General features: G+C 43.8%; 1 protein-coding gene across 1 annotated transcript in view; it reads left to right on the forward strand.

Moving 5' to 3' along the window:
- Positions 1-17834, forward strand: part of TMED8 (transmembrane p24 trafficking protein family member 8) — a 31651-nt gene extending 13817 nt beyond the window's left edge. Inside the window, exons 2-6 of the mRNA XM_041758996.1 lie at positions 3384-3465; positions 6461-6590; positions 8376-8502; positions 8899-9204; positions 10645-17834. Coding sequence (XP_041614930.1) covers positions 3384-3465; positions 6461-6590; positions 8376-8502; positions 8899-9204; positions 10645-10862 — 863 coding nt within the window. The 3' untranslated portion in view covers positions 10863-17834. The remainder of the gene's footprint in view (positions 1-3383; positions 3466-6460; positions 6591-8375; positions 8503-8898; positions 9205-10644) is intronic.
- The last annotated feature ends 4928 nt before the right edge of the window (positions 17835-22762 follow it).

Below are 22762 nucleotides of genomic sequence, written 5' to 3' on the forward strand. Positions count from 1 at the left end.
ACACACGAGAGAGAGAGGCAGAGACACAGGCAGAGGGAGAAGCAGGCCCCACGCAGGGAGCCCAACGCAGGACCCAATCCCAGGTCTCCAGGATCACACCCTGGGCTGAAGGCGGCGCTAAACCACTGAGTCACCTGAGCTGCCCCAAGTCCATTTCTAAATTGGGTTATTGGATTGTTTTGCTGTTGAGTTGCAGGAGGTTTTTTTTTTTTTAAGATTTTATTTATTCATGAGAGACAGAGAGAGAGAGAGAGAGAGAGAGAGAGGCAAAGACATAGGCAGAGGGAGAAGCAGGCTCCCTCTGTGGAGACCGATGCAGGACTCGATCCCAGGATGCTAGGATCACAACCTGAGCTGAAGGCAGATGCTCAATCACTGAGCCACCCAGGTGCCCCTCAAAAAGTTAATTTGAAATAAATAATATAGACATGTAAAGTCCTTCATTAAAGTTAAAAAGTCAATTATTTTCCAAAAGTCTGTTCGTCTGTTTCAAAAATAGAGCATAGTGAGACTGAACTTGGAATAAGTTTATTTTTATATGCCCTGGAGATCATGATTGACTTATTTAGGCTAACAGGGTAAATCTGCAGTTAAAAAAAATCTAGTGCCGGGGATCCCTGGGTGGCTCAGCGGTTTAGCGCCTGCCTTCAGCCCAGGGTGTGATTGATCCTGGGTTCCCGGGATCCAATCCCACATCAGGCTCCCTGCATGGAGCCTGCTTCTCCCTCTGCCTGTCTCTCGCTCTCTCTCTCTCTCTCTCTGTCTCTTATAAATAAATTTTTAAAATCTTAAAAAAAAAAATCTAGCGCCCAAACCAAGAAACAGACTCTTAACTATAGAGAGAACAAACAGATGGTTACCAGAGGGGAAGTGGGTGGGGTAGATGGGCTAAATCAGTGATAGGGATTAAGAGGTACACTTGTCGTGATGCCCACTGGGTGATGTATGAAAGTGGTTAATCACTATATTGTACACCTGAAACTAATATAACACTATATGTTAACTAACTGGAATTTAAATAAAAAACTTACGAAAAAAGAATATAAGGTAACAAAAAAATCAAGAAATATTGTGTCCTTATTAAGAGTTTATAGTCTCAGTACTCTGGGTGGATTATAACACATCTGAGAAAGTTGTCCATTTTAGTCCCTTACTTCAGATGGAACAAAGAGGGGCTCCTGGGTGGCTCACTTGGTTGTGTCTGCCTTCAGCTTGGGTCATGATCTGGGGGTCCTGAGATCAAGTCCTGAGTCAGGTTCCTTGCTCTGCGGGGAGTCTGCTTCTCCCTCTCCTCCCCAGCTCATGTTCTCTCTCTGTCGTTATCTCTTTCTCTCTCTCAAATAAATGGATAAAATCTTTAAAAAACAAACCACATGGAACAAAGAGGAACAACCAAAGGAAGCCGGTATGGTCAGAGGTCACCTGAGGGATGATTGAGAGAACTGGAGATGCTTAGCCTGAGGAGGAACTTTCAGGAAATGTAATACCAGGCTGCAAATGTTTGAAAGGCTATTGTGGCAAAGGATCGAAGGATTAGAAGAGCAGAGGTTATTAGGAAGCCAATTTTTTACTTAGGTCAAAATAGGGAAGAACATTGTATTCTCATCTCTTGGTGAAAAGGGCCTCTTTCTTTCTTTCTTCTTCTTCTTTTTTTTTTTTAAAGGGCCTCTTTCAGATGCCAGTCTCTAGTAGGAGGTCCCAAGGTTACCCACAACTGCTGTCTGACTTGCCTATAAATTGAAGGTTCCCATGATCTCCTCCTCCTTGGATTTGATGGTCTGCTAAAGTGGCTCAGAGAACTCAAGGAAATACTAACATTTACCAGTTTATGAAAGGATATGAGCAAGGATACAGATGAAAAGTCAGATGAAGAGCTACAGTGGGCAGGGTCTGGGAGGGTCCTGAGCGCAGGAGCTTCTGTCTCATTGAGGTTGGGGTGTGTCACCCTCCCAGTATGTGAATGTGTTAACCAACCTAGAACTCTCCAAACACTGTACTTTGGGAATTTTTATGGAAGTTTATCATATCGGTATGATCAGTTATTAACTTCATTGTAGCTCCTCTCCCCTCTCTGGAGAATGAGGGGTGGGGTTGATAATTCCAAGTGTCTGATCATGCCTTGGCCTTTCTTGTGAGCAACCCCCATCCAGGAGCCCACCCAGAGTCACTTTGGAACAAAAGACACTGCTATCACCAGGGAAGGTCCGGGGTATTTAGGAAGTCTGTGTCAGGAACCAGAGTCAAAGACCAAGTGTTAGAACAAAACATACTCCTACTAGTCTTTTCACTTAGGAAATCATCAGGATTTTCATAATTCTGTGCCAGGAACTGAGGACAGAGACTAATTTTTTCTGTTTTTTCCCAGGAGGAAAATTGGGTGGCATAAGCTCTAAGATCTTTCTACCTAGAAGAGTGTGAGCTGATAAAAAGAAAAATAGATATTTTCACATATAAAAAAAAGTGAGACTAGATTTAAGTTGGATCACCAATATTTGCCTATCGTTTGCACTTTTATGTTGCTACCAAACTCTGACATTTGCAGTATTTGAGGTTTACTTCATTTAAGCTGTATTTTGTAGTGGGAAGTGGACTTTGGGCTTCAGTTTCTTGTGGACTTCACTAGAGGAGGTTAAACCAGGGATTATCTAAATACACGGAACCATATGCTTTTCTGAGTGCTCAAAGAAAGGCTAGGTCAATAAACCATAAAACAGTAGCACCTAAGGGTTAGGAGCATGATTGTCTGGGTTTGAATCTTGTCTCTGTGCCTTAGTGTCCTTACCTGCACAATGGCAGTAATACCAGCCATAGGCCTGCTGTGAGCCTGAGGACATGGCTCTCTTTATGCCATGTATACTGTATATACATGTACCTGTATACTCCTTGTAGCTACCTAACAGTTCTCCAGTAAGTCACTGGTAAATGAGCAAGTAAAAGAAATTACAAAGATCCTTTCCCCTGGCTACACTGATGTGAACTTCCTGAATATAGAGGTGGTACTCCATCCTTCGACACTGAATTCTAGTTCATTTCATCCTAAATCTCACTCTTCCCTCTACATTTTGCCAAATTTAACCATATGCTTCCTGAGAAATGTGATTCTTTTTTTTTTTTTTTTGAGAAATGTGATTCTTAAATTAGAATGAATTTTGTAGGGACTTGTTTTGGAAAGGAACATATTTTTTCATGAATGGGTTATGATGGTCTGAGTACTTGACTGTGAGGACTTGAATAATTTATGCACTGGGACTCTCAGAAGTGGATGCCCAGAATATTTTTGGAAAGAGACAGTTGGTTGAAACTGCCAATTTTTTTAAAGCTATAAGATAATTATGATTGCGTTCCCTCTCAAATATTGAATTTTTCTTTCCATGATTTTCTAGAGAATGAAGATCTAGAAAACACCAAGGTCACCTCTCTAGTGGCTTCTGCTTCTGATCCAGAACCCCATTCCTCACCTTACAGGTAGGAACAGCAACTGCTTGGCTCCTTGATGTTTATCTTCTGAGATAAGGAAGTGATGAAAGGCATGAACATCTGCTTTAAGAGGGAGGGCAAGTTGGAGTGAAGAGTGTGGATGATTTGGTCATTCATTAGTCAATCCTTGGGTGTGGTTAGGGGCAACGTCAAATCTATTTCAGGTTATGAAATATTCTTTACTCTCAGAGAACAAAACTGTAACAAGTAGTATAGTATCTTCATTTGTCTTCTCCTGGAACCCAGGTTGAAATGTTCATACATTAGACATGGATCCCAGGTTGGACTTGCAAGAGAATGTGTGTTTAGTTTTATTCTTAGTTTCCTGCTCCATCCATTCATCTACCTACTGTCATTGATACCAGAGTGCATATAGCAGACAGGAAAGAGTTGTACTGAGCTCTGGAATAAGTAGAAACATGAAACATTAATGGAATAATTAATGAAAAGCTGTATTTTGGAGATACAGGAGAGCTAATGGATATTATAGTCCAACTGATCTGCTTATGGCATGATACTGTCCACTAGAACCAGTGTTGGCTCCATGCCCCACACAAAATTGATTGCTAGGGGTGGAGAGGAATGTCAAGATATTTAAACAATCTGTTATTTCTTTTTAAAAAAAATTATCTACTTTTTAAGTGAATTCTCTGCCCTATGTGGGCTTGAACTCACAACCCTGAGATTAAGTCTCAAGTTCTACAACTGAGCCAGCCAGGCACCCCCAGATCTGTTATTTCTTAAGTAGAAGTTCTTTCTTCTTACTTTTATATATATGAAATAAAACTTTTTTCAAAACCCCAGAATTCAGATGATGGAAGACCATGATTAATATAATAATAATATAGTTGGTGATACATAACCATACTTTATTGAATTTTTCTCCATAATAATGATAATAGTTACTTTTTACAGAATATTTCTATTTGCTCAATATTGTACTAGGTGTTAAAATATATTATGTCATCCTCATAGCAGCCCTACTGAAACAGGTTTTTTTTGTTTGTTTGTTTTTGTTTTTTACAATAAGGAATACAAAACAGTGAATTGAAAAATTTCCCAAGTTCATAGAGCTCTAGGTTTTTTCTACTCTAAAGCTTATTCCCATAAGTCGCATTAGAAGGGTTTTGAGTTTTATGCTTAGAGCTACTAGGTTATTTATGTAACAGTCTTTTTAGAAGACAAAGCCTCCCCAAGGCTTTGATGATTTGAGACAATTCCTGTTCTCATCAAATCCCAGGAGGGAAGCTCCTTTCCCTCACCCTTTTTCTGTACATGGTGATTTGAAGGATATTTGGAAGATGGCTTTTGGCACAAAGCTAATTTTTCCTCGTAAGGGTAAATAAAGTTTTTGAGCGAAGAATGTACAACATTCTTAGAAAAAAAAAGGAGATTTAATTTTAAAGCTTTGTTTCTAGTATCTGGTGTGTGAAGAAAGAAATCCAGCCCATATGATGCCTGAAGTGTAGGGTTTATGTTTTGTATATGTTAGAACCGGAAGTGCACTACTCTCTCTCTTTTCCAGTGAGGCTAGCTGGGCTGGCCAGACTCTTCCCTCCCTTGGGATGCCCTCCCTACCACGGGTCAGCATACACTAGAAGGCTTACACTGGGAGTTTTTCCTTTACGTGGTTTATCATTGGCGTTAAGCAATTTGCAACTTATCTTTCCCAAAATACCCTTCATTGATTCTTCAGAGCATAAAGTGTGAATATTAAATTTATGTGGCTATTGCATGTCCTGTTTAGAATTGTTTTTGTGCAAAATAGCCTACAAAAGGCAAAGAAATGACTTCAGATGCCATACACAGTAAGGTCAGGCTAATGGTCAGAATCACTGCTGTATTCTCACATGCCAGTACTCCTTTTTTGCTCTCAAACAAAAATTAACTTATTCACTTATTTATTCAAATATTTTGGGGCTATCTACTATTTATTCATTCAACAAGTATTTGTTAAGAGCCTGCTTGCTACTTACCTGGCAGTGTTCTAGGCAAGGAAGATACCACAGATGAACAAACAATCCAAGTCCCTGGTCTCATGGAGTTTTTATTCTAGGGGGCAGACAGAAAGCAAGTATACATCATATTTCATAGACTCTTAAGTTGCCATCAACTCTAAGATGCACTGTTATTTTATGAACTACCAAAAAAGGAAGAAATGCCCAAGGAAGAGAGTCTAATAAGAGACTCCTTCCCCCTGCCCCATCATGGAGCTAGGACACCAAAAACTTAAACTTTCAGTAAAAAGATAAACAGGAAAAAAAAAATCCCTCCACAAACAGGATCGCAAGGAAACTTGAATGTCTCTACCTTGTTACTGTGTAGGGGGAGAAAACAATAATCTGCTCTGCAAATGTGAACCACAAGTCTGTAGTCACCAGAATGTGGTCTGAATTCACTCTGTTGGTGTGGTCTAAACGAAACACCATACTCTGATAACTGCTGCTCTAAAGAATCCATTTCACAGATTGTGTTGGCCATAGATTTCCAAGAGCCCTGGGGTATGATACTGCCGCCCTGGCACCTAACTCACTTTCTGGTCTCTCTGGAAGCCAGGGGAAAGGAAAGAGCATTATTCCCTTGCTTCTTTGAAAGTAATTATTCAAATACTTATGTTTTAAGTCCTTGGGATAATAGATTAGTGTGCTTAAAAAAGGAAACAAAGCATTGACCTTTTATTACCCAGTGAACTGGGTAATAAAACCCCAGGGCGATTTGGAGGATGGCATGAAGTGGAAACGCCGAGAAGCTGCTCCTGGGATGAGCAGAGAGGGCCTGCCTTGCGAATCTGTGTACACTCCCTTTGTTTTGGTGATTAATTTCTGGCTTAGGTGAGGCCTAAGGGACAGTAAACCTAGATGCCAGAGGAAAGCAGAGGTTGGGAGGTGTCACTTGAAGGTTGTGCTTTATTTCTAAGTTTTTCCAAGACTACTACTGTGCTTTTTAAGAGTCCTTGAATTGACATACTCTCTTCCTCTGAGAGGCCACAGATGGTGTCTCCAGTGAGTGAGGATGCCCCAGAAGATCTGCGGAAAACAGCTGGTGCCTTGGAGGCTCAGGCCTTGGTAGAACAGGAATTGCTGCCTACAGACCAGGCCCCGGCCCTCAACAAGGTAGGGTGGCATTGTCATTGTCTCTTCAGAAGGAGCGGTTTGTGGCACCAGGATTTAGATGCATATAGATGCGTTGGAACTAGAAAGCCTTGGGGCATCTCGGTTTTGATTATTTGAAGAATGGTCATGTGCATCGCCCTCAGGACCCATCACTGAACTAGCAGCTATTTAAAAAATGAAGTGTTGAAATGAACGCTCACATGTCCTCTGGATGTTTGGAGCCTTGATTCATGGGATTATGTTTTAGCTTCAGTTTCTTTGTTACCACAGGAACTCCTCCATACTTATGATAAAGTTTCTGTAGAAGTGGTAGAGATAGCAGTGGTCTGTCTCCCTGCCATAGAGAAATAGGTTGTTTGTATCATTATTAACACATCTATTATAATATCAAACAGTATTAGTGCCAGTAAAGACAGTGCAAACATTATAATTACATTTGCATCATGCTTTATAGTTTACAAAGCATTTTTATGCATCATACTCCATTTACTTCTGAGAACAAACCTGTGAGACAGGCACCGTTATGTTCCGTTTACAGATGAGGAAATTGAAGCTAAGACCTAGTGACTTTACTAATGCTAGGCTGCTAATATGTTGCAAACTAAATCCTTTGTTTAGCCCTCTGGAAAAGGAAAGACTCACTTAGCAGGTTAGCCAAAGTCTCATTTACCTCATAAAGCAATGCAGGTAAAGAACTGAAGGACTTATTCTCCAGACAGAGATGTTATGAAGATATAGTCTGGGAGTAATTAAAAGTTTTCTTTCTTGCAAATATAATTCTGGTCTCCTAACTGGACAGCCATCTCAGTAGTGTGCAATCCTGTGTGGGCAGTGGGTATAATGTCTTGTGTTGCCTACCGACTGCTTGGAGAAGGAGCGTGAAATTATGGCATTAAAACAAGAAACAGGAACACTGATCCAAGGAGTCTGATGTGAAACCCATAAGAGGGATGTCCGGGTGGCTCAGCAGTTGAGTGCCTGCCTTGGGCCCAGGACGTGATCCTGGAGTCCCTGGATTGGGTCCCACATTGGGCTCCCTGCTTCTCCCTCTGCCTGTGTGTCTCTGCCCCCCCCCCCCTCTGTGTGTCTCTCATGAATAGATAAATAAAATATTAAAAAAAAAAAAAAAGAAACCCATAAGAAAGCGTGTGAAGCCTCCTGCCATGGTCTAGTGAGGGCTTCAAGTTTCAAGTGATGTTTGTACTCTTCATGCAGGTTAGATGGCTGGCAGCAAATGTACTGTTTAAATACATTTAAATTTAAAAAATACATTTAAATAGGTAAAATTGTGATTATTTATAGAACACTGTTAGTGGATGTGACAACCGGTGGCCCTGGGCCATCCCAGGTGTGCCATGACTGAACCAGAGACAGAATATAAACCAGATTCTCTCTCTGCAGTGCTTTGGTGACCCAGTTGACAGGGATCTGGAGGTAACCCGTGAGTGGGAGTTGCAGAAGGAGGATGTGTGGCAGAGCTGGAGTCGAGCTACACTCCAGAAGGGGGGCTGCAGGGAGGTGCTGTGCAGGCTGGGATCAAGGCAAGGCACAGAAACCCTATTGGTGCAGAAGTTTGTAGCGAGGTTGGAGGATGTTCATGGACAAAGATTTTATAAAGGGTTTGGAGTGGAGAGTTGCAAAAGGGAGGAGGGAACTTAGCACTGCAGGCTTTGAGCTGGGAAGGTGGAGGCAAGAGGGCATGGGTGGGCGGGCAGCACCATGGGGAAGGGGCTGATGGGGATCTGCCCCTCTAGCGAGTGCTGTAATCAGAGTGTTCTTGTACAGATGGCCAAGTACCAAGTTCCACAAAGGTCTGGGGACATCGTTATGATCCAATCTGAACACACAGGAGCTGTAGATATCCTTTCAGCTGATTTGGAATCTGCAGATCTCCTGGGAGATCACAGGAAAGGTGAGAGCTTTGGGGGTAGGAGGGTGATTTCTTTGTTCCCAAGGGGTGCTTAAAGAAAAGGCAGGCAGGGGGCGCCTGGGTGGCTTAGTCCATTTGGAGCCTGCCAAGGGTCCTGGGATCAAGCCTGGCTTTGGGCCTGCTTCTCTGTCTCCCACTGCCCTGCCCCTGCTTGTGCACTCTCTCAAATAAATAAATAAAAATCTTAAAAAAAAAAAAAAAAAAAAAAGGGCAGGCTGACTGATGGAAGGAAAGTGAGGAGGTAAAAGTGTGAAAGGCAGTGAAAGAAGCCATGAAGTAGAAAGAAGGTCTTTGACTGTGATACCCACCCTAAGCCAAATGTCAGGTGTCTTTACATTTCCTCTTGGTTTCTCAGTAGTGAGCTGCCTGTCCTTTCAGTGTCCCCCCCTCTGATGGCGCCTCCATGCATCTGGACCTTTGCCAAGATGAAAGAATTTAAAAGCAAGCTGGGCAAAGAGAAAAACAGCCGTCTGGTGGTGAAGCGGGGTGAGGTGGTGACCATCCGGGTACCTACGCATCCAGAGGGGAAGCGTGTTTGCTGGGAGTTTGCCACCGACGACTATGACATTGGCTTTGGAGTTTATTTTGACTGGACCCCTGTAACCAGTACTGACATAACTGTGCAGGTCAGTGATTCCAGTGAGGATGAGGATGAAGACGAGGAAGAGGAGGAAGAGATTGAAGGTAAATTTAATTTTAACATAATTTGGAATTTGCTTTTTCTCAGCCCAATTTCTAGTGACCACTTCCTGTGTTACACCAGTCCTTCTCTCCCTTAGAATGAAAACAAGGAATCCCTTTCAGCATTGTAAGCTAAATTGAGTGAGTGGGTGCAGGCCAAAGTCAGACCCTCAAAGAACATTCTGGTGGGGATGGTACTGGTGCCTTGGTGGAAAGTTTCTTATGCTTTTTAATCAGTATCTAGCTATTTGTCTAACACCTCCTTGGGGACAGGGATGGGTAGGCAGGGAAAGGGATGGGTCAATGCTGCAGTATATAAATTATATATAAACCTGAGATTATTTTAAATTTCTCTCATAGTTTGGGATATTTACCATTTTTAGTCTGGAACCAAACTGGGTGATTACAGTTTGCTAAGTGTGCTCCCCTTCAGACTGTCACAGTTGGCTGAATACTGTTTACTTCTTTCTTCATGCCCAGAGCAGTATTTTTTAATTAAAAAAATTTTTATTGCATTATAATTGACATATAGCATTAGTTTGAAGTGTACAACATAATGATTTAATATTTGTATGTATTGCAAAATATGCCCAGAGCACACCACGTGCCCGGAGTAGTTTTAAAAGTGATTTCTGTGCTCCATTCCAGTTATTTGCAGTGCCTACTCAGAATGACCTCGAGGCTTTTTTTTTGTTTTTGTTTTTGTAATATTAAGAGTAAGGTTCTCAGTAGGTCCCAAGCATCTTGATTTTTCTATATGATCTTATAATCAGTCCCTTTCTTCTTCATGGAAGAGCAAGTCTGCAGGGAAATCTTCAGGTATTTAGGCAGGAGGAGAACCTCATGTCTTAATTTGCTATTTTTCAGGAGGCCAAGTAGAATTCTAGGTCACTCTGTACAGTGTGTTTGTATTTCCTGCCTCTGTTAGCTATTTCTTTTCCCCACTGAATGAAAAGATGTCAGAATGTTCCCTTCTAAATACCTTTCTTGGGGCTCCTGGGTGGCTTAGTCAGTTAAGTGTCGGACTCTTGATATTGGCTCCGGTCATGATCTCAGGGTTGTGAGACTGAGCCCCATGTTGGGCTCTGCACTCAGTGGGGTGTAGACATGTCCAGACAGTTCTGAAACAGGTAGGCTCTATAAGGCTAAATCATTGTTTCTCAGTGGAGACATTGTTGGCCTTTGGGGTGGAATGCTTCTTTGCTAAGCGAGTACTATCCTGATGTCAAGTGCTCCTGGACACTTGGGTGCCAAATACCAGTATCACTCACTAGTCACTGTGGTAGTCAGAAGGTCCGCAGACACTTCCAGATCCCTGTAGGAGGACGAGAGCATCCCCCTGGCTAAGAGCCATTACGTCACCTCGTGTATTCTTTGACCGTGAGGTAGGACTTACTCAGTCTCTGAAGTCACATCCAAACACTGTGCCTTTTGCTCACACAGACCCTGTCCCAGTTGGAGATGTGGAGAGAGGCTCCAGGAGCTCCCTGCGAGGGCGATATGGGGAGGTCATGCCCGTGTACCGGCGAGACAGCCACCGAGACGTGCAGGCTGGCAGCCACGACTACCCGGGAGAGGGTATCTACCTGCTTAAGTTTGACAACTCGTACTCCCTGCTCCGCAACAAGACTCTCTACTTCCACATCTACTACACTAGCTGAAGGCCCACGGAGACAGGAGGCAGGCGGGTGTTTGCTGGCTGGAGCAGGCTGCCAGCTGGTGCCTCTGGCCTTGGAGAGGCAAGAACGAAAAGTTGAGCGTGAGGCTCCTGACCCTCACGTCCTGCCTGGCATGCCTGTGTTGACCCCACATAGCTTTCCCCCTTCTTGGCTTCTGCAGGTGGTGGTGTAGTGCCCCTGTTCTGTGGTCCCTGACTCATGCTCCTCTTGCTTCAGACTCCAGCAAAATGCCTCTATGACGGAGCCCGGCAGGCAAAAGCCTGAAGGGCAGCTGGGTGTTCTCTTGGAAAAGTAGGTTTGTTTTGGTACGAGGTATCATTCCAGTTGCTGCTCTCACCTCTCCCGGAACCTTTATTGCAGATGTGGTTAGTGGCACCCACTCTTCACTTTTGAAAGTGCTGGAAGAGGAAAAGCACACGGTCCATGAAGGAACCCAGTCTCTTGGATGGAGAAAGCTCTGTCCAGCCTCTCACCACTGCCGTATTCCTGCCTGCCGGTTCTTCATGGTCTGTAGCCGGGAGCCCTCACTGCCTTTGGAGGGGTGTTAGCAGTCCCGATTGTTCGACTTTGCCTCTTGCCCTCCTCTTGCCTCTCCCACATCTATGTCCGTGCCCTTACAGTGAGAACAGCCACATAGTCTGTAGTGGTGATCACATAGTCTAACATCTGGGGGGAGTTGCTGCCTCCATTGCTTCCTGCTTCAAGAGGTCATGTCCTGTGTAGTAGCAAGGGTGATGGGGGTCGGAGGGGAAGGGGTGGGGATTAGGTGGAAAGATCTCAGAATCCACATCTTTGAAAGTCAAGTATTATTGAATTACTTTTTTTTTGTATAACCAGAGAAGGGGTATAATCTGAGAGAGAGTGATAAAAAAAATACAACACTCCAGATTCCCCACTACTCTTTTTTTATCTTTCAGGTAAGAGTGTTATTTAGAAATTTTGCTTCAGTACCCATCGACTTCCAGAGTTTCTGGATTTAAGTTTCTTGCATTGAGGGCTTAAAGCTTTTGGAGTTGGATTTGTTCTTTACCAGGCCAAAGCTTGCATTTCTCTGGCTACCTTTCCCACTGTATTAGCTCTGAGGCCCTGAGTTCCGTAGGGTTGGGTGGGGGTCTGTAATCAGGGGTTGCCAGAGCAGCAGGGCAGGGCCTCAGGCAGAGAAGGGACCACTGTGGTGGTCTGTACCTCCTTGTTTCTTATTTCTTGTGTTGAGTCTGTTACCGCCTTAGAATTTTGAGGAATAATTCAATTTATTTATTACTTTATTTATTTTTGTAGCACATTTCATTTTGCCTTTGAAACAGTTTCCATCTGTTTCTTAGAAGGCTTTTGTCTGCTCTGAGCCATTGAGGCCACCTCTTCTGTGGAGTCAGATGACAATGTTAGGAAAAGTTGGGAAGTGATAACGTTCCCTTCCTGAAGGTCAGTCCTGGGATGTTTTGGGAGGGATTCTGCCCTTCTGAGATGGATGATGCCATCTTACCCTAGCCCTTAGCCCTTTCTGAGAGGAGTTCTAGGTTGTGAGGGACCCTGCCCATTCACTCAGGATGGAGTACAGAGGAATAGACTTGCTAGTCAAGGACATCCTGTGCTTCTGGGATTTCAAAGTCCTTTGCCTACTCTACAGAGTCATCTTCATGACATTTCCTTTGGCTCATTCCTTCCTTGTGCAGGTGTCTCATGCCAAGCCTCTCCCCACTATGAGAGCAGGACCTCCAAGACCAGGGCTCCTCATGGTAGTTCTTTAGTAGCATCTGTGTCCTGGAATAAAAGGCCAGGAAGCCTGCACTTTCTGTTTCCCTGAGAGCAAAGCCCCAAGTAAGGATAGGATGTTGTAGACTGAGCAGCATCTTACCTACATGATTTTATATTTCAGTGCATTTTGTAGAGGATTACACTGGTAAGAAATTAGAAATTATTTTAGTGAGTATTTGGGCCGCTCAGAGCAAACTCGCTGCGCATCACATCACCGTCAGATTAGCTGAGTGAGCACTCTTTCGGCACCGAAGTTGAATCACACCTTAGCTAAGTGAGTATAATTCTTATAAAAGAATTTTCTACTGAGCTATTCTCCAGTCAGCTCAAGCCTTGCTTATTTTTCCTGTTTATTATTAACTCCTGGCTTTCTCATAGAAGGGAGCTGTCAGGCCATATGTAGCAAGCTCCCTGGGACAGCACTCTGTTTATCTTTGCCCTGAGACTCTCTGTACTACTTTCTTTGGCATCCTAGTTCTGGTGCATCAGGGAAGCCCGAGGACCCTGTTCCTGTCACCTCTGTGTGCCTCTTATTGTCTGGGCACTTTGGAGTCCTGGACATTGTTACATTTCACCCTGCACTGGCGTTTCTTTGTTCCATTAGCATAAAATGGCTAAAAAGATATTTTCACTATCTAATTCATACCCTATTTTCCTATTAAATTTCTGAAATCATCGAACTTTAGGGACCAAATATTACTCGTGGAAGCACATGTGATCAGTGAGAAATTCATAGCTCAGCAAATCCTCAGAGGTAGTCCTTTCCTAGATCTTTCCCTGAGTTTATAGAACCAAACAATGAAATCAGAGTCCTCTGTCTCACCCTCTTCTCTAGAGCACAAGTAAATACTAACAGAAGAGAGCGCTTTGTAGTGGGAGAAAGATTGAAATTCTCTACACAGAGCAGCTGGCTTCTTCAATTTCTTGTTTGTTTTAGCTTTGCCACTCTGTTGGGGCTTTTAGAAAGAAGATCTATTTAAAGTGTTAATTTTTTCTAACATTTTACCATGAAAAATATTCAGCAAACATAGAACCTAAATGAAGTAGATAGTAAACACCCTTAGGTATACCTACCACATAGATTTTAAAATTATAAACTGCTAATTAAAATAAAGATGATTATCCCATTCTGTTCCTTTTGGCAAGTCTCCAATTAGAGTATGTTCCCTGCACAGATACCAGCTCTCCTGTGTCAAAGGGCCCCTGGTTTTTTAGCAGATTTATTTCATTCAGCATGAGTTACTTATGAGATGGTCCTCATACAAAAAAAGTGTTTCTTGATCTCCATCTCTCAAAAACTCTTGTTGTATTTCCCCTTCCCTCAGGCCAGAGCTTCACTCTTTCTTCTGGCTCAGTAGAGGGAGGGGAATGGTGAGGCTGCTTTGGAAGGACTTTAATCCGTGCTTTATGACCTGCTCTCAGGACTCCGAAGTTAAAACCCAGTCCTCAGACAATGGATAGCTTTATAATGGAGGTAGGTAACAACTTGAAATAAGGCCATTGTTCTTTTTTAAAAATAATTCATGCAACTTAAAAAACGTTTTTATTATTTAAGAAATGAACTCAGACTTTTTAAAAGTACATATTATATTGACCCTTATTATGTGCATATGAAAGAGTTAAATCTGAGAGTTCTCTGTCTTATATTAATCAGTGGGATTAGATAAACTGTGAAACCAGTTGTAGAAAATATCTGAGTGTAGATGATCTTGATGAGCCCTACCCAGTTCTTCTTTGAAAGAATTGGGCAAATCCCAAATCCTAAAGTATCTTTATATTTATCTGTTAAGACCATTTTTCTGCAAAAAGTTGCCTTGTAACCCCAAAGCATGTGATTCTAAGGTATGGAGCTGAGTGACCCTAACATTTACATAAAGGATTACTGTTTATGTGGAGGGTGAGGGAGGGCCGGAGCAAAACAGTTTTGTGCAGCTGGAGGCCTGCCTTTTAAAATTGATAGTAAGGGAAAAAAAAAAAAAAAAAAAAACACAATAAAATGAGAGGAAGAGAGATAAGCTGTCAAATGTATCCCAGGTTTTGCTCATATCCTGGTTTTGCTTAGTTCTTTAGTCTGTATTTCATTAGTTGGAATTATTCTTTAAGCCAGAAGCCTTGCTGGTTCTCATTATGCTTATTGGAGAAGCCCCAAGCCCTTTTGCTGTCTCTTCCAACAGATGTGACTTTAGGAATCTGTTTGAGTAGGTCTCCCCTACTAAGTATCATCCCCTGACCTGAGGCTGCATTTCATCTCTGTGTTCTCTGGGGCTTAGAGTCTAGTGCCATTTTGTAAAATGGTGGTAAGACTGGAATGAGGCTGGGAGGGAGTACAGCTGTGTCCCTGCAGCCCCCGTTGGCTTTGACTGTGGCTAAGAAAGAGATGAACTTGCTTGCTTTTGGCCAAAATCACAGAAGGGCCCCAAGCCACAAGCTGTGGCCCTATAGGCTGACCTCCCTGTGAGGTGTAGGACTCCTGGTCTTCTGTAATCTCTGTGGGATGGTCATACACACAGTAGGAAATGGAACAGTTCTCCCTTTTAAGAGCTTCCATTTTGAATTTCTTCTGGGCCTAGAAGGTCCACACCAACCTCTTTAACCAGTCTCTTTCCACCTGGCTAAAAATGTAGAGCTCGTGGAAAGCTGAATTTGCTGGAAAAGGGAAGAGCACCATCCCTATAGAATCTCAGTGGTTGAAAAGAGTTGAAAGTGAATTTCTGTCTGAAGGAAGGTGATTTCATTCCTTTTATTGTGACCGGTAGCATATTAAGGGATTTATGGTCTTTAGAGAGCAAGCCATTATATTCATTGTGTGTTGGATTGAGCCATGATGCTTGATTATTTGGGAAGTAAGTAGGGAATGGGTGTCTAAAGCCAGTCACAAGCTGGGTGCTTTCCAGCAACCCTGTCTGTGGTGAGTATCTTTATGGCCAAAGTCCCAGTCTTCATGCACATGGGATCCTGTCCCTAGGCCCTCACTTCCACGCAACTGAGAGATTAAGAGGGACTAGGCTTCCTCCATTTCTCTTTGATGCCTTGATTATTTACCATATTGTTTAGTACTGGAAGCATGGTATTTAAGGCCTCTGTTTACCCCATTAACCGGAATTAAGTAACAGTGAGTTGAGCAGTCAGCCTTGGTTGAAAGTTGGACTATGGAGGAATTATGATTTACAGTCCCACATTGGGATAACTGGGTGACTTGTGTATGACTATTCAGTCATCAGTTGGAACTCTTGTAAACCTTACCAAGTGAATGAAGAGGCTATGTTAATGAGAAATTGAGGAAGACACAAATTATTTGAGTAATAAATAGAGCAAGCCCTCCATCCATGGGAGCTATATTCTGTCACTGGCTATAAATGAAATTGTGACATGAGTTTGCAGCTCCTCAGTGTTTCTCAGAAGTGGAAGAACCGCCTGGGAGTTGGTTCCTGGTGGCTGCTCTCCTGGAAAAAAGGGGAGATACCCAGGAGAAAACTGCTTTGGCTCAGTGGGTACCTGGTCATGGGCAGTGTCACCCCTTTGCTCTGTCTAATCAATCCATCACTTTGTGAGCACTCCTTTGACATCTATCCAGTTATTTAGATTCTGAGGTTAGAGCAGAATTTGGGACCCAGAGGGTGAGATAAACTTTGCTAAGTATCATGTGGCCAGATTTCAGAAATCACTATTCCCTCTGAAGTGTTGCATGGCTTCTGCCTGAACCACAAAGGCCACACAAAGCCCCTGCCATTTGAATCTCTTGTCATTAAGCTAAGAAAAACCCAGTTGCCCAGAGCCTTGATGGGGTTCATTTACAAACTGTCATTCCCTCAAAAACTAAGTCCAAAAATAAGATGTTGGCTTTGAAAGTATTATAGTGGTCCTGGTCACTAGTTTGAACCCATGATCTGATTACCATGATATGTACTTTGATTTCTTTTAGGCCCCAGGCACGTGGACCAGAGTTAATTTCATGGCTCTTCTTCCCTCTAAGACTTGAGGAAAGGGTGCCCCAGAAATTTAGATATCTGGGCTTGTTGGTTCAATTCCATACTTTTCTGTCCCTTTAAGTACTTATCTAAGGGTAAAATAATATATGTGAAATGACTCCCAAAGGACAAAGGGTCATGAACAACTCTGGAGTTTAGATTTGGAATACTCTAGCATATAGGGTTCCAGAAGAGCCCTAAGCTAACAGCTTTAGGAGTTCTCTTCCTGAACTCACTTCTTCACTCAGGTTTGATATCTCTCTGTCTAAAACGTTCCTCGTTATTGTTGTTGTTGATTTTTAGGTTTAGGCCAAGAATCGTCTGGAAAACACTATCTTAATTCCTTCTCTCATGTCCTGAGTAGTACATTTTACTAAGAAATTCCATATCAAAAACTCTGCTGACATCCATTTCTGAGATTCTTGTCCCATGCGTGAAGTTGTTTTCATTTAATCAAGTTGAATTGTTTCCATTTAGCCATGTTCAAGAGCAAGTAAAGTCTAGAGAAAGCAATCCTGTAACCCAGCACTCTGGCGTACCCATTTGCCTTTACTAACAGGAAGCATTTTGAAATTCTCAGAAGAAAGTTCCTTTGTAATCAGAGTGATGGATTATGAGAAAGCCAGACTTTGGGTAGTGATAGTTGGGGTAGAGGGAGGTACTTGCAGATTTCCTAAACCACTTCATGCCATTTAGCTTGTATTTCTGAAAGGCCTGCTTTGGTGCCATGCATTGAAATCTGTCAGTTAATTGAAAGATGATTATGCTTTCTTGGCAAGTATTTAAGCAATTGGCAACCACCAAGGTGTTCTTCCCTTATTGTTCTCTGTCATGCATTATGCTGATGTTACAGAAAGGGGTCCAGAAGGGAAATAGTGTCACCGTCTTTTCTTTCAAGTACAAAAGTAACCCCACTATTCATTTATTGGAATCGTTTTGTTTTTCGTGTCCCCTGAGAAATGCTGTCAACATTTCCTATGATTTCTAAGAGCTCTGTACCAAATTGTCATTCAGTCGTCCTGTCCCGCTGAGTGGTTTTTCCTTTAAAATCCCTTCTCTTACCACCCTGTGGTACTGAATGTGTTGCTGTGATACACCGATGAGCTATGGTTCTTTAAAAGGCTCAGTTCTTGTGTTTTTATATTATGTAACAGTTTTGTGATGCTTTTGTGCATTCTTTGTCTTCTCTTCCAAGTTTTGAAATCTGTCCTAAATAAATTTTTTCACTATGCACCTGAAATGACGTTTGAATTCTCTTAGTGAACTTGATTTACAGGTTACATTTTTTATTCATTCTGCATTCCTCCTAGAGGAAAGCTATTTGATAAACCTATATTAATTATTCTGTAATATATTGATTATGAAAATTTAAGAAAAATTAACAAGAAAAATGGAGAATGAGATTAATGACATATCTTTCAACTGTGTTTAAATTCATGGCAGAGTATTACAAACTGGGAACTGGATTTGGCCCATGGGCAGAAAAAGAGGGTTTAGAGTGATGATCACTAGATAGAACATTATAGAGTTTAATCAGTATCTGGTTTCCGATGATGTTCATTTCCCAGTGAGCTTCCTATGTTCAAGTGGGAACTGGTATGTTGGACACCAGGGTAATCATGAACACAGTCTAGGTGGTATTAATTCAGTCTACTTTCATTTCAGAAATGACACCCTAAGGTGTCTTAGGCATCTCTTTAGAAGGCTGCCTGTATACATCTCTGGTGTTTCTTACAAAACAAGAAAGACTCCTAATCTGCAGGAAGGGTACCTTTGAAAACTTTAGTGACCTCAGTCGTTCTACGAAGAGCCTGTTAGATCTTTCTCTGCCTTCCTTTGCAATGTAGTTTAGAGGCTGATGTATAAAGGAGAAGATATTGGAAATAACTGTGAATTAAATGAAGTAATCCATCCACCAAACTACAGCATGATCAATAAAAAGACCAGGCAGGGTACATGGAGTTAGGGATCTTTAGTGAGTTATGTTTGGATATGCTGAATGTAGTATGCCACTGCTAACACATAGCATACTGAAGGTTATTTTATTTATTTTTCAGATTTTATTTTTAAGTACTCTCTATACCCGACATGGGGCTTGAACTCACAGCCCTAAGGTCATGGGTTGCACGCTTCACTGACTATGCCAGCCAGGTGCCCCATATCGAGGGTTATTTTTTAACTTTTAAAGGCACTCCTGTTGGGGCATCTGGGTGGCTCAATCAGTTAAGCATCCGATCTTGATTTCGGCTCAAGTCATGATCTCAGGGTCGTAAGATAGAGCCCTGTGTTGGGCTCCGTGCTGGGCGTGGAGTCTGCTTGTGATCCCGCCCCTCCCCCTGTTCTCTCTCTCAATCTCTCTAAAATAATAAAAACTTAGAAAGAAAAAACATAAGAGCACTCTTGTCATATCATTGACTCTGACATAGCTCAGGATTATATTTACAGCTTTTGACATTCAGTTTGATATTCTTTAACCTATGAGGTTCTGGCTAAACTCAGCAGCCCTGTTAGTTCACATATTCTCCCAAAGTGGAATGTCACCTGCTAGTGACTTTGGAATGGAGAGCTAAATAAGTTACGTTTAAAAGTTAGGTGGAAGGGGCAGCCCAGGGCTCAGCAGTTTAGCGCCTCCTTTAGCCCAGGGTGTGTGATTCTGGCAACCCAGGATCGAGTCCCACGTCGGGCTCCCTGCATGGAGCCTGCTTCTCCCTCTGCCTGTGTCTCTGCCTCTCTCTCTCTGTGTCTCTCATGAATAAATAAATAAATAAATCTTAAAAAAAAAAAAAAAAGTTAGGTGGAGGGCAGCCTGGGTGGCTCAGCGGTTTAGTGCTGCCTTCAGCCCAGGGCATGATCCTGGAGACCCAGAATCCAGTGCCACATCGGGCTCCCTGCAGGGAGCCTGCTTCTCTCTCTGCCTGTATCTCTGCCTCTCTCTCTGTCTCTCATGAATAAATAAATAAGATCTTTAAAAATAAATAAAGTTAGGTGTAGCCGATATGAGTTCTTACAAGTAGGTGCATGCACCGTGTGTTCAGTCAGCTTTACTACTTTCCTTAATAGATGTATAAAATTGCTTTGGGACAAAATCCTACATATTTTGCTTTGTCCTCAAGTATTTCCTGGCAGCTCCTTCTTACTGTTTTCATCCTTCTAAAGTACTTCCCAGGACCTCCTACTTCTATAGCGGTGAAAAACCCTTTCCACTCAATTACCCATCAGGCCACTCCAGCATCTGCACATCTGTCATCCCCTCCAGCCACCCCCACCGTGGCAAGTAGATCAGGCCCCTTGTGGCCTCCGACGTACCAGTCAGGGATCTGCCAGTTGTTCTCCACACACCTGACAACTGAGGTGGAAATGAAGGACATGACTCTTACCACCCACTCAGCCTTTGGAGAGAAGCCCCTGCTGGAAAGTATCCCCTGAAAAGGTGATGGTTTTGAGTTGAGAGATATATCTGGCCCCTGAAGACAAGAGCTTATTTGCAGACCTAAGGAAGTCAGAAGAGGTAGCTTTCCAAACCCTTTAGAGAAGCCTCATTATTGCTAAGCTTTCAGAGCCATTTGGTCTGACCTCTAGACACCAGTCTCTGCACATAGGGAAAAATCTGCTCCTTCAAGATCTTCTAGGGCCCCTCAAAGGGGAGAGACATTCCAGGAGTGGTGGCCAGCCATGGCTGTACAGGGAGGACATATTTCCATCTAAGAAGCACTTACGGAGCAAGGCTAGTCACCTTGCACAGCATGGGGGTTAAGAGGGTGGTCAGGAGTGGGGTCCCAGAGTTCTACAGGGAACTCTGTTCTCATGCAGGGAAGATGGCTTACAAATGCCGCATTGTCTCTGGAAACAAAGAGGGTCCTCCTCTCTCTCATGTATCCAGCCACAGGTCCCCGGAGGAGGGTTCTCAGTGCAGAGGGCTGAGGCCAGCAGTCTTGGGTCTCCACATCCCTCAACAGCAGGTCAGCTAACCATGCTGGTGACCTGGACTCCACGGAGGGCCCAGGGCTGGAACACAGCAATAGCCTCACTCTGACTCAAAACCCCAAGCCCAGAGACCAGACCACTCTCCTTTCTCATAAGCTGTGGTCCTCCAGCAAGGCCAGAGCCTCTGTGCATCCCAAGCCCCTCTCCGTACACCCCTTCCCCATCCCTGTTTGCCCTGGGCTGGTGGGTCCCTGGGCCTGCCTTCTCTTAGCCCCTTGTGACTGGGAATGTGGCAGACTTGGCCCCCAGTTCCATCACTTCCTCATCGGCCTGGTCCCCGGAAGCCCGTGGGAGACACCCAGAGTGGTTGCAGGCCCTTGAGCACCCAGGCACTCTCCTCAGGTCTGAGTGAAGAAGGTGGCAAGGGGGTTCCCCAGCCCTGGTCCTGAGACCAGCCCGTGGTGCTACCAGCTGTGTGGAAAGCTCCTGAGGTTTAGGTTCTGGCTTTAAAATACAATATCCAGGGCACCTGGGTGGCTCAGTGCTTGGGTGTCTGTCTTCAGCTCAGGTCGAGATCCTGGGGTCCTGGGATTGAGTTGAGCATCAGGTTCCCCACAGGGAGCCTGCTTTTCCTTCTGCCTGTGTTTCTGCCTCTCTCTGTATCTCTCATGAATAAATGAAATCTTAAAAAAAACACACACACAAAGATCTCCTTTATAAAAATATCATGAGATAAGAAGATGGACCATCATCCTCCTAAAAAGCCAGTGGAGCCAAGAGCCACAAAGGTTTAGTCACTTCCCATTGATGTGGGAATGCTTGCAAGAACCCAGCACATTCCAGGTAAATCACCTCTGTGGATCCCTGAGTGAGTTTCTCTGGCTTAGACACATTTCTGTGTTTGTGGGGAAGGTCAAGTTTGTCTGAGTTTGGGGGTTAGGGGTTCTGGGGAAAGCAAGAAAGAGGGCCTCAGAAATGGAACCCCAAGGATCTCTACTGAGCCCAGAGGAAAACCCACATTTGTTCTCTCTCCTCCCCATCCACCCATGGCTGATTTTCGCTTTACATCTGACACATACCAGGAAAGTCCTGTTGAACAGAGGACTGGAACTATGGGAAATATGAGAAAAATATGTAACATGGGTTTTGTGCCACAGATGAGGGATGGTTTCTATAATGTTGTGACAACAGAGGCTATAGCGCCTGTGTACCTGACTTAATTTCTTTAAAAGCCATTTAGCTTTTGCCACCAGTTTTAGGCTGGCTGATAGAGTCCCAGGTTTAATAGGTTAATACTCTGTGTTTAGGAGACCTGAGCTGAAACATGGCAACTCTTAGAAGTCATTTTTGGATCAGAGAAGCAGATGGACAACAGACCAGCCACATTGAGCAGCAGAGTTCAAGTGGCCAAGTAAACTTCCCATAGTAAATGAGGGACAAAAGCTCAGAAGGAGCAAGGGCCAAGTCTGCCACATTCCCAGTCACAAGGCCACACATCCTAGCTCCCAGCCAGGGTAGTCACTGGGGAAGTCTCACTGCAAGCTGGTGGACTGAATGGAGGGAGTGGCCAGCCCATCACCAGCCGGAATAGGCCAGTCACCAGTTTTCGTCCAGGAAAACCCATTCACCCCCTCACTGTACTGAGTCGTCTCTAGAATCACTCAGGGCAGGTTGTCCGTCCCTGTACCCACTCTCAGATGCGACTCAATCTAACTCCCTTACTTCCCAGAAGTCTCGTCTGTTGCCTGGTGATGGGACTGGGAGGAGGAACTCCGCAAGCTCAGCAGTGGTGGAGACCAGTTCCAATCATGTGGGCTCCCAAAGGTGCCAGCCGCCGCCTCAACCCCTGGGAAGTGGCAGCAGCAGCCCATCTGGCCTTGTGCGTTGCTCCTCCCCCATTGCGCTTGCACTATCCCTCCAGGGCCAGGGAGGCCGGCTGCCTGGGGCTGAGGGAGCACTGCCTGGAGCTGGGGCCAGCCTTCTCTCCCTGGAGTTAGTTCCACCTTTCAAATCTACGGGGCCTTTATTCACCTTCAACCTCAAATGTCCAAATCAGGTGCCATTCCTGCTCCCTGGGCTGAGGGATGAGATTAGTGTCTCAAGGTTTCCTGAAGAGAGTATGGGTGGGCTTCACCCAGCCAGGCAGGCCTGGAATGAGCTGAGGGAGAGATGGTGACAGAGCAGGGGAGCCCCCGAGTCCCCTCACCACTGCTGGGTCTCATCTACTGTCCTGTC

This window comes from Vulpes lagopus, chromosome 6 (genome assembly GCF_018345385.1).
Source record: "Vulpes lagopus strain Blue_001 chromosome 6, ASM1834538v1, whole genome shotgun sequence".
Taxonomy (NCBI): domain Eukaryota; kingdom Metazoa; phylum Chordata; class Mammalia; order Carnivora; family Canidae; genus Vulpes; species Vulpes lagopus.